Raw genomic sequence first — 12754 nt, forward strand, 5'->3', positions numbered from 1 at the left:
CTGACAGAAACAGTCATCAGCTGACCATCTCAAGTTTTCATTAACTGATTTATTTACGTTACAGTGATGTGCATTGTATTTAACTAGTCGACATTGTGTAGAGATAATGAAAATGTTCATTATCAAATGGTTCAGATATTCTAAGTGTGGCATAATAGTATCATTATTTACGCATTGAAAACAGAGCTTTGAAAATATATTAAAAAAGCGTTAGTGAAATAGAACGTGGTATATTTTCTTTGTATATTCGTGAAGGTCTCTTTTCAACAAAATCTTGATAAGAAAATGGGAGGACTAGGTAATGGAGGACTAATTAAATCTTACCATTATTTTCGAAAATAATAACCTCGCTTTTGTTTTTGAAATAAATAAGAAGTCATATCTTAACATGCATATTATGCTTTATTTACATCGGCAACAATGAAAACCCATACAACTTCAAATTCCTTGCTGCTGAAGTTCTATGTATGTTGAAATGAAAACAAACAAACAAGATTTGTTTGGCTTAGATCGATCAACACACATGAACTGTAAAGATTTTAAATATTTGGTATGGAAATTAAAATCCTTTAGATCTTGCGCAATACTGCCTAGGCAATCATTTATCTCATGTTAATGGTAGGTAATAATTACAAGTAAGCATAGTTGACCTTATTACCATATCGGTGTTATGTCATACTGAATAACTGTTACAGGTGTGCCTAACCCAGCTGATCCAAACTCCTGTAAATCAACGACAGCGAAAACCTCTACCTGTACCGATACATACCCATCTGCTCCAGACAACGCAAACTTTTACTTTAGATTCTGGAAATGTACCACGCCTTATCTTGATGGAGTGAGCACAGATAACGGAACTTCGGCGACTGACATTGAATTGTCTGGGACGGGCTTTTCTGGAAAGAATTGTCAGAATGAAATTTCGTTTGGTGACTACAAGTGTTCAGCAAAGACAAGCTCAGTAACATCGGTCAGGTGTCAAATAGACACCGACAACAAGCCGGAAGTTGGCCATCGTTCTTTGATTGAATTACGCGTAAATAACAAAGGCTATGTGGCTCAAATGTCTAACAAAGAAGACACTTTCGTGTTGTATCCACTTGTTACATCAGTAAATCCGATAATAGGATCATTGGCAGGTGGCACACTGGTGACGCTGACTGGGACTGGTTTTGTAGATCAGGAAGATGAGGATTGTACGGAGAGTGTAAAAGTTACATTCGGTCCGTTTGCATATGAGTGTGTCATTCAAAGTTGTTCCTACACGTCAATTACATGTCTTAGTCCCTGGTCCGTTTCTGCTACGGATGTTTCAGTGGCAGTCAGTATAAACCAGGTCCCCGCCGTGTGTGAGCCAAGCTGTAACTTTACGTATTCTACAGAGTATACGCCGACCGTATCCAGCGTCGAACCAGCAGTCATTACCGGGAGCCCAACAACACTTACCATTAACGGCACTGTATTGGGGACAACGCAAAGTTCTGTGGAAGTTTCCTTTTCCAGTACCTCTGCCGAAACCTCGAAGTACCCATGTAGTCTAGTTGCAGCTCCTACAGATACTGAACTTCGCTGCAGCATAAGTAACTTACCAGTAGGTCAGAACAAGCTACATGCTTACATTGATGGAAAGGGTATGGCTACGGGAGATGTGTATATAACTAGTGATAAAACAATAGATTCTATCAACCCTGACCAGGGAAGTATGCACGGGGGAACTGCTCTTACTGTGAATGGCAATGGGTTTCTACCTGACACGGTAGTTAACGTAAATAACAAGAATTGTGAGGTCGTGTCCACAAGTCTGGTGTCTGTCGTGTGTACCACTCCAGGCGAGACTACAGAAGGTCCAGTTTCAGTGCGTGTATCTTCAAACAGGGTAGGAATGTTTGATTACTACCATTCGATGGTGTATTACATTTTAAATGATGTTGATATAATGTCTGCATTTATCTCATTATTTTCAAGGTCTAATCTCCCTTTGAATTAATATAATTTTATGACGATGTTGTGGTAACCTTGGCATCTGTAAACATTTACTCGGTTTTCACATTGTTAGATGTCGATCACGACGTACATAATTGGCACTGCAAACCAAAGATTCAAATTACGAATTCCGCTAGCAACGTTCTTTCTTTTTTTCAGATAAACTATCCGAGCCAAACCTTTACTTACAACGCTAGTATTACACCTTACATAGAGTTAGTATCACCAGTCCAAGGGCTTAGTGGGGGCACTGTTACCATAACCGGAACTAACTTCGGGGCCGATATTGAATCCAATGATGTCAAGATTCAGGAAAGCACTTGTAACGTAACGTCGTCGACTGAAACTCAGATAGAATGTGTTGCTGGAAGCCTGTCAGCGGGAACCTACCCTTTGTGGGTAACGGTGGAAGGCGTTGGCAAATCGAACGACAATCAAACATTTACCTATGAAATGTCCGCTTCAAGTATCTCTCCAAACTCCGGTAAATTATTTCATGGCATAAACATATTTATATTATATAAGTCACAATTCACAAACACACTGACACTGTGTTTAAATAGATTATAAAAAATTACCCTTTTTTCTCAATTAGAAATGATATAATCTACCAAAACCATTGGTGATCTTTGTTGAAAACATATTCACAGCTATTTTATTAAGGATTATCGTAACTTTAATAAATATTATATGAAATAAAGATATTACAACAAATTCAAAATGTACTCTAAATAAACCGCGATCGTTGTGATATATCTCTATAACATAAACATATATTTTAGTTAATCCTTATAATTTAATCTTTTTACCTGTAATTCCTCTCTTAATGATGGACTCTTTCCTATTATAAATCATTAAACTGCTGTATTTACCAACCAAATGTGACATTATAACCAATCATATTTATGAGCAATTGAAATTCTTGATACAAGCAAGATTAAATTATATGCTAATGAAGGACAGTGTGAAACCTTTTAAAAGAAATCGAATCTTACTTATTGTCCCTTTTTTCAACACGATTTTACACAGAAGAACTACTTGTCACGAGAGTGATTGAATATACTGTGTGGGTTTGTTCTCTTCTTATATGAATTACTCAACAACTATAAACAGGTGACAGTTTTATTACATATAGAAAAACGGAGACAGATAACCTGAAATAAAAAGAACAATACTTGACAATACATAGGGACACATAAATGTACCGGCTAAACAGGTATTTCTTTATTACATAACTATAATTAATTCTATTTTAATTTCAGAGTTACATATATTTACATATTACATTTAATTCAAAGTCACTTGACCCTATATAATGCCCTACCCTAACTGACCACGTGCGGTCCTTTGTAATACATATACATATTATAAACGTCACGGAAAAGCTATTTAAAAAGTTATAATAGAAAACTGAAGCATATTAATTGTATTGCACATGAATAATGAATTTAATATTCATTTCATATGAATATATGGGGGGGCGTGCCCGTGCAAGGACAGGGTCATGCAGGGTCAATGTGACGTTACACACTCAACAAATCCATTCACTCGCCTCTCATACGTCATCATTACATGTACCACTTACATACACACAGATTTGCATGTACTGGACATTACATGACACAGGGACATGTAAATTCAGACAGACACAGGGACATATAAATTCAGACAATACACAACGCATGTAGTTAAAACACTATATATAATACATATTATGTATCTGGTGAATTTAAACACTGCGTCATACTTAATGGTAAGATAGGCTTAAGATAAGATTAAGCTAACTTCTTAGTACGATTAGATTCAGAGCTTCTTTCGTCAATGTACGTCATCAGTATTAGTAAATTAAGGTTACTGCATGCTTATGAGATAAAATAACAATCAATTTGTTACAGGAAGTATGGCTGGCGGTCAGCTTGTGACAGTCAGTGGGACGGGATTCGACAGTAATGTTCATGTTACCATAGACAACCAAACATGTGTTATCCAGAACGGCAGTATCACTCCCACTGAGGTTGTCTGTAAGACACCTCCAGTACAAGGTATGCTTCAGCAAGGTTGATGTCTGTAAGACACCTCCAGTACAAGGTATGCTTCAGCAAGGTTGATGTCTGTAAGACACCTCCAGTACAAGGTATGCTTCAGCAAGGTTGAAGCACCACAATCCGGTTGAAGCACCACAATCCTGTTTCAATCGATCAACAGTTATATTTTGTTTATTTGTGAATATAGTTTTGGGCTACTTATACCAAATACACTACAATAAGAGTTATTACAGCACTGACATTTAAAACCCAATGCACGCCTGCTTGCAATTACAATATATAGCGCATTAGACACTGTATCGAATCTGAAAGTATATGTTACTACAGTGATAGAGACTTAATTTTGATTCAGATCTAATGAAGATGCTCATAACCCACCTCACCATGTTTGTTCGTTACTTTCTAAGTATTTATTATAGTAATACTTTCAACATTTAAACAATAGAATGTTCAGAATAAGGGAATTTTCTTATTCCAACTCTTTGAACGAATGTGGTAATTCTAATAGAAATGATATCTATTACAGGAAGTGATGCAGTAGTTAGTGATGTGACTCTCAGTTTGAACTCAGTGGTAAAGAATATCACAAACGCCTACACTTATAGACCTAACCTTACCCCCACAATCACAGGGGTCACCCCCAATCGCGGGGGCACAGCAGGAGGCACGACAGTCACAATAAATGGGACGAACTTTGGGTGAGTATAACAAATGCTATATCCCTTTGTCACTTTGGCAGAGACATCTGCTTCCAGACTACTATTCCTATACAATATTAGTTGGTTTGTGTTCGATAGCAAGCACGACAGAATGATTACTTTAGCATTATTTGATTGAATAAGGTCGCCTGTACACTACCCTGCCTCATGTTAAAGAATTCCATTTGTCGCGGTGTTAAAATGAATGTTTAATAATTTGGGGTTAAATTAAATATTTTATAATTATTTTTTCTTCCTTACGAAAGTAACGTATTCTCCTCAATAATGTCGATATTGTATCTTCAGCACGCAGCAAAATTTTCCATGCGCGTCCAGTGTAAGTATTGCCGGGACGGAGTGTGGTATCGTATCCTGGTCCGACACACAAATTATGTGTACATCGGGGGCCCACATCGGATCGGTGATGTCAGCAGTGACTGTCGTACCGAACTGTAATGGAGAGGCCAAACAGGTAGGACTCTGTTACTTACCACAGTATCGGTCAACGTGAAATCCTTCGTGAAATAAACATTTATCGGCGTATAAACAAACATTCTAGTTAATTATAAACATGTACATGTTTTCTTAATTATTCCATAAGAAAACATGTGTCTGTTAATTACAACACACTGATAAAGATAACTTCCCACATCTACACATCACCTTAGACTATATCAATATGGCTGTGCTATCGCCTTAACTATTTTAGCTAGTACATACGCATGTACGGTACTAAAGTATATAAAGGTATATCTGTAAACCGAGGATTTATTTCATTATAACGCACGCCCCCCCCCCCCCCCCCTCAACCACCAATCTCGACGAACCATCACATATCTACATCCGCTCAGCAACGAAGTTAAATATGTATTTTGTCTTGACATTAGGGTAGATGTAGATATTTGGTACATTGTATTTCCATTTCTTATATATGTCACCTTGACAACTAAAAACATTTAATATATCGGTGTGTTTGTTTGATTTAGGAGGCAGCAGAGTACCACTACGTAGACGTTTGGTCCTCAAAATTCTCCTGGGGCGGAGAAGATCCTCCTGGCTATGGAGATTTCGTGGTCATTCCTCAGGGTCAGACAATCGTACTAGATACCTACACTGAAATATTGAAATTCTTACTGATACAGGGTTAGTATGATACATGGTACAATGACAATTTAAACAGGATTTCTTTGTATTTTATGTAGATAACATTTTGCTCATTTTGGCTGCATTAGCTATCTTTGGTATGTACCGTCTTCCAACTACGTCATCTATTTGTGTGGCTTTGAGGGAGATCGCGATGCAATTATAAGTCGCTTTGCTCGTTTGGATATTTTTATCAAAGGACTATGGTTTGGGCCTGCTTTGACCCCCAAATTCGTCAAATCTTTAAAACTAGTATTTAGTATATGTATTTGAATTGTTATATATGACATATTAGACATCCTTGATATAATTGTAATGATAGTTTTCTATTTTTTCAGCTTCAGATGTCATGGTAAACACTTGAAATATGCATATATTATGGAAACGTGAACATTTTGACACAACATTTTTATTTTAGAAATCATAGAGCACATCCTTGAACAAACTTTACATTTCCCCTAAAGATGTATTGGGAGATCATACATATTCTCATTAAATATTAAGTTTGTTAAAGGATGCGCTCTATAGTTTCATAGACAAAAATGACAAAAATGTCATGCCAACTACAGCTGCAAAATTATGAAACAGTCATTATACTTGAATCGGTGATGTACTAAATATTTGGAGTGCAACAAATTAATGAATTAATAATAGTTTTGAAAATTAAAAAAAGATTTTTGGGGCAAAATTTTTTTAGTTTTTAAATGTATAATAAATTTCAAAATATTAAATGGAAGGGAATTTCTTTTTGACCAATAAGTATTATTATGTGATTTAATTTGTAATATACGCAATGAAATTGATTCCATATTTTATATAATAAGGTGGAAAGCTGATTTTCGATGACAAAGATATCCAGCTCAATGCAGAAACTGTCCTTGTTACCAACGGCGGACTATTACAGGTAAGTTCTAGCGTTACAGCTCAGTTTAAGATCCCATATAACATTTGTTTATAACATATGTCGTTTTCTACAAATCGTACTAGTACAACAAGGCGTCTTCTTGAATTTGATTATCATTAATGTTAGCATATTAAGCAGAACTATTATTATTATAAGGTTCATTTCTCTTTGTTTATTTGCATTTGTATTTTTCATTTCGTTTCATTTATCATCTGATATTATGAAAACAAAAGTTATGCAACAGGTCAAGTCAATAAAAGCTCTCTCCCTATCGTAAAATATAAACTTAAAATACGATTGTTAATGAAACATACGTGGAATGGTTGTTAATATCAGATTGCTACCAATACTGAATACAAACAAGTGACTATTTTATTAGTTAAGTTACTCGTCTAGCATTATTAGTAAACGACCCGTGGATGGATGTATTCAATATGAAAAGAGCCATATACAAGAGTTAGAAGTTTAAAACCTAACGTATCAATGATAGGAAATTAGAAAGTGATTGTTATCGTAAAGTAAGAAGTATATTTCATGTTTTAAATCTGTCCATATCGAATCGATTTTGTTTCTTTACTTTACGTATTGTTTTGGCTGATTAGTTGATTGATTGGCGGGGGGGGGGGGGGGGGTTAATTTATTTTCTATTAACAGCCAGGGTCATTGAAATACCTGTCATTTTGTAGTGTGTTGTGTGCAATAAACACGTATGTATATTTCTGACCAGAATGGTAGTCATTATAGCATTGTATTTATACAAAATACAAACTTTATTTATTTCATATCGATTGAGAAACAAGTTATACAACTTATATAAATCACTCTCGATGGCCCGGATGTAAGCGCGCGAGGGGTCATAGTGTGAGAGGAAACCGGAGTGCCCGGAGAAAACGCACGTGATCGGGCAGGTGACCCCTTACCTTTTCACGTCCATGCCGGGGATCGAACCCCGGCCGGCTAGCTGAAAGGCCAGTGGCGTAACCACTACACCACTCGATCACCCTTGTATTTATTTGTAGACAAGTTTAAGGATATTAAATTGGGTTCCATGCGTGACCGCGTCCATTCCGCCGCCCGTCTGAGATGCTTTTTCAGCCTAAAACTGTTTAACTTATCTACATGAAACTTCCTTTACAAAGTATCCTAAGCTCCACGAAACTTTCTGATCTTGGTCAACAACACCAAATTAATGTTTACGGGATGTGTACAAATATATATGCTATGATAAATCACGTGTTTTTACGTCGTAGATTGGAACCGAGGACATGCCTTATTTGTACCAAGGTAGAATCAATATATACGGGGATCTATCATCTTTAGAGTTACCTATTTACGGCGCAAAGACATTGGCGATCAGAGACTCTACACTAGATATACACGGTAAGTGTAACGGAATTCTGTCATAAAGAATCACTGTTCATAGATTCAACAGCACCAATTATGTACGCTAAGACACTAGAGATCATACGTTCCGTAGGTGGTATACAAGGTAAGCGTCATTGATATGAAAAGCCAAGATATTGGAGATCGTGAACTCCCATAACAGGGACAGGTTTTTAAAAAGATGATAAACATAATCATGTGATTAGTGAAATGTTCATTTCTCATTTGTTACAAAACCTATGATTGTTTCTTCTCAAACACTCAAATATGGGTAAGTGGGTTAAAACGAATACTTCAGAATTCTATCATTTTTTCCATTGGTATTGCTTATCGCGTTAGAAGAAATCATATGTCTGGCAAATAAATAATTTTGCATGATAGGAAAATATTGAAACAAGTATTAAGCATTGATGTCATTAAACTAATGTTTGACATTTATTTCAGGTTACGGAAATAAAATGTTTTTGCAAATATTCGTAAAAGCGCACTAAATGAATTTATTCGTTTTGCAAGCATTTCCCTGATACTTTCGAAGAGTCGCAAAAAAAGTTATCTACCGTTTATGCTTTACTTATCATCAATCTGAACAGTTTAATCTAAAAAAAAATATAAGTTAATTTTCAAAGCGCGGATCCTCTTTCCCGCCGCCATCCTAATTAACTAAGGCTGCTCCAGACGACAAATAGCGAAATGAATGATGTCCACTGTTACATAGACTATCCAAGGAATACTGTACTTGTTTAATGTTTTAAACTCATCTTAGGCCATGGATATCAATGTTGTTATGCTAATATTGTTTTTAACAAACGTTTAATTTTCTGTTTCGGAAAGGTAACTGGCCTTTTTATTATTTGATCCTGTAGATCTTGAGGCCATTGTTTTTTATTTATCACATTCAAACATTTTTATGAATATTTGGTTTTTGCAACATGGTTGAATTTTTTCCTTGTTCAACAAAATGTGTGTATTACAATTAAGGTGAAAAACCGCTATTATTATCTGATTATATAATCCAATGATATAAAAGAATAAGTTTGAAAACAAAACAGATGGTGTACATATATAAAGCATTGATATCACTTTGGGCAGTTTTTCAACAGTTGCTAAACTCGTCTTGTTAATTCCAGAACCTGCCATAAATGCCGTAGTTTGAGACACGTTATTATTGCGGACTCTGTTAATGATCAAAGTTATTTGTTTCCCAGCATTGATATACATACGTAACGCTTGGTTTTATCAGGAAAGGAACGCATTACGCATACAGTTCTAGAACAGACTGTTGAAGCAGGGGACGACGTCATAGAGGTTCAAGGTGAGGTTGACTGGGAGGTGGGCGATGAGATAGCCTTGGGGTCAACGGGATCTTCAGATGAATACGATCAGAATGAAAGCGGCAGAATTAAAAACATTAATACGACCTCCCATGATACCACTCGAATACAGCTTGAGGAATCACTGAGGTACCAACACGTAGGCGAAACCTTGAATCTTGCTGGAAGGCAGATCGAAACTCGAGGCACAGTCATTCTACTCACGCGGAATATCGTCATCGAAGGCAAAAAAGACCCTGCTAAAGTCAATAATGTCCCAGCGTGTCAGGATGATACTCAAACAGGTATCTTACAATGAGTTAATATTCACAACGATTCAAACATGTTCTAAATGACAGTCCTGACAGGTCAAACGAATCTTTTACATGGGCTTAGTTGATGTCGCACATGTAACCAATTCACTTTGGCAGGTAACAATTTTATAAAGACGGGTGAAAGATTGACATTCAAACAAAACACAAGTACGCACAGTAGAGAGGTGACAAATAGAAATGTGAAAGCATTTACTTTTACATACATCATATTCTAAAACAAATGGCGAAAATTAACCGTTGGTAACAACGTTTTCCTATGCCTGTTAATTTATAGAACACAATGATATTTTTTTCTTAACATATCCTATTTCACTGTATGTTCCCAGATGTTTACTAGGAATATGTATTCAGTTATATGATACTTTATAATCTTCGAAAGGCATGATGTACTGTTCCAAATTGATATGTAGTACTTTAGCAGAACATAATTAGAAAATAATACAAAATATTACTAGAATATAAGGGGTTTCAAGTGTCCCAGTTGTGCCTTTTGCTATTGCGGACCTTCCATGTTAGGTGGGTTTTTTCTGTTACAATTAAGGCTTAGTAAAACTACCAAATTATTGTTTCATTTTGTTTCCGGGCTATATCTTCAAAACCGTTCAACGCAGCTCCGTGAAACTTTCTGTATATATCAGACAAGTGCCCTAGTTTTGCCTTTTGCTGTTGCGGACCTTCAATTTTTGGTTTGTTTTTGTTATCATGGAAACTTAGTCAAAAATTCCAAATTACTTTTTCTTTTAGTTACCTGTTGTTATTTTTTCAGTTTTACAATACTCGCATACATTTAAATTTATACTTGAATAATTATTACTTTGGCCTTGATGTATTTGGGGTTTTATACCAACTTCGCGGCGAGGGGGATAATGCCACGCTTTGCGGCTGCTTATTTCTATTATATTTTCTACAGGAGAATTTCAAGTGAACAGTTGTTCAACTGGACGATCACACACAGAAGATCAGTTTGGGGTACATATAATCATCCACAGATCAGAGGCGGCCACCAATCTCACTCAAGCAAGAATTGAATATGTTGAAGTTCACAATGCCGGCCAAGCTTTCCGTCTCGGCCGCTACCCTCTCCATTTTCACCTGCTACGGGATTACGCAGCGTTGTCCTATATACGTGGAGCTAGCGTGCATAAGTCATTTAACAGAGCCATCAATATACATAACTCTCATGATTCTCTCATCGAGGACAACGTCATGTATGATATTATGGGCGGGGTACTGTTCTTCGAAGACGGCATAGAACATGGAAATATGGTACGAAACAATACAATCATTAGTATTAAAGCGAGTTCTAGCTTACTAAATGACGATGTCACTCCGGCTGGATACTGGTTTTTAAACCCGAATAATTCGTTCATACAAAATTCTGCGTCTGGTGGATCACACATCGGGGCGTGGTTACGAACTCATGAACATCCCACCGGTCCTTCCTTTACTAAGAGTGTCTGTCCGACGACCCTGCCTTTAGGAACATTTAAAGACAACAAATTTTTTGCTATGGGAAGTTTCGGTTTTTGGCAATTTCCAACATACAATCCGCGATCTGGAAGTTGTTCAAGCAGTTCAGCAAACGCGATTCCTGCAGTATTTGAAAATTTTTTGGTAATGGGCTGTAAGAAAGGTTTCGAGTCGGTAAACAGTGGTTTCGTGGTTGCAAAAGGTATAACGGCTGTGAATTGCAAAAATGCGGGTATAGAATTCAAGTTAGTAACTGAAGGTGGGGACCCCTTATCTCCGTTTGGTGGTGCATCCATCACTGACGCTTTCATCGTAGCTCCTGACAAGGGCACAGGGGATGGCATCGTTATGCCGTATCAGACATCCTCTCCATCATTTTCAGTCACAAATTCTACATTTCTTAATTTCAATTCTAATACAGGAGCAGCATTTGCTGTTACCAGAATCGCGGGGCATTGCACAGAGCGGTGTGGTGGATTTGAATACGTTACTTCAAATCTGTCCTTCATTAACTCAACCTCTCTGACCAAATTTGAATGGTCTTGGGAGGGTATTATCAGAGATATTGACGGAAGTTTATGTGGTTCCAAGGATTGTCGCGTTTTACCAACTGTTGGTACACTACCGTCAGAAATGTGTTATGACTTTGAAGGGGATATCGGATTCCCAGCATCCTATTGTACACGCGAAATGAATTTTTTTCGTTTTGCGTTTAACAATCTAAAACCAGAATCATTGGTTTTCAACGCTTTTAACATTTCGACTCAAGGTAGAACAGAGATTGTTTATTATCAATTCAAAGGCATTACTCATCCGATTGGCTATCACTTCAATTTACTGTCCAACGAATCGACCATCATTGACTTCGACTGGGACAAGGTGACTAACCTCAGCTTTACTGGTCTCATCTCACACGTCCAGGTAATGGTACTTTATGTTTAATTCACACTGAAAAAGTACAGTTTGTTTCTTTTGTAAACGAAATTTCCATAAACAAAGGCTCACAGTGTCGTTCTTAATTGGCAAGGTTGACAACATACACAATATACATATTATTCATCACGTAGTTTATAAAGAGTAGACTTTATTACCATTATTATCTGTTAACTACAATCAGCCATTCTAAGTCAAAAGTTGTGTAAGCAAAATAAAAAAGTATTATTTAACATTACTTTATACCGATACCGCAGTGAGAAGCACACGACTGGTGTCAAAACCTTGTTGTCGACTGTGTGACTTTAAAAGTATGATATTTTTTAGTTTCAAAACATCGCTACTGATTTTGCATTTCAGCCTTGGGGATATTCTATCTTAGGGTGGCATATGACCAGAAAGCCAGACATATTTAAAATCAACGGAGAAGAAATAAACAGTACACTTAATCAAAGAGAAATTGATCCAGAAGTTGACTTTCATGGGGATTGGAGATATGATAACATGACGGGCTTGCTCCAAGTCTTAGGTCGGTGCTTTTATTTTTGCG

General features: G+C 36.7%; 1 protein-coding gene across 1 annotated transcript in view; it reads left to right on the top strand.

The window, feature by feature from the left end:
- LOC138317789 (fibrocystin-L-like) overlaps nt 1-12754 on the top strand; it is an 86808-nt gene that overhangs the window by 46383 nt on the left and 27671 nt on the right. Inside the window, exons 32-42 of the mRNA XM_069259681.1 lie at nt 696-1876; nt 2143-2467; nt 3879-4025; nt 4555-4726; nt 5033-5198; nt 5713-5869; nt 6694-6773; nt 8024-8153; nt 9397-9771; nt 10712-12192; nt 12565-12733. Coding sequence (XP_069115782.1) covers nt 696-1876; nt 2143-2467; nt 3879-4025; nt 4555-4726; nt 5033-5198; nt 5713-5869; nt 6694-6773; nt 8024-8153; nt 9397-9771; nt 10712-12192; nt 12565-12733 — 4383 coding nt within the window. The remainder of the gene's footprint in view (nt 1-695; nt 1877-2142; nt 2468-3878; nt 4026-4554; nt 4727-5032; nt 5199-5712; nt 5870-6693; nt 6774-8023; nt 8154-9396; nt 9772-10711; nt 12193-12564; nt 12734-12754) is intronic.

The sequence above is a fragment of the Argopecten irradians genome, chromosome 3 (assembly GCF_041381155.1).
Source record: "Argopecten irradians isolate NY chromosome 3, Ai_NY, whole genome shotgun sequence".
NCBI classification, from domain to species: Eukaryota; Metazoa; Mollusca; class Bivalvia; order Pectinida; family Pectinidae; genus Argopecten; species Argopecten irradians.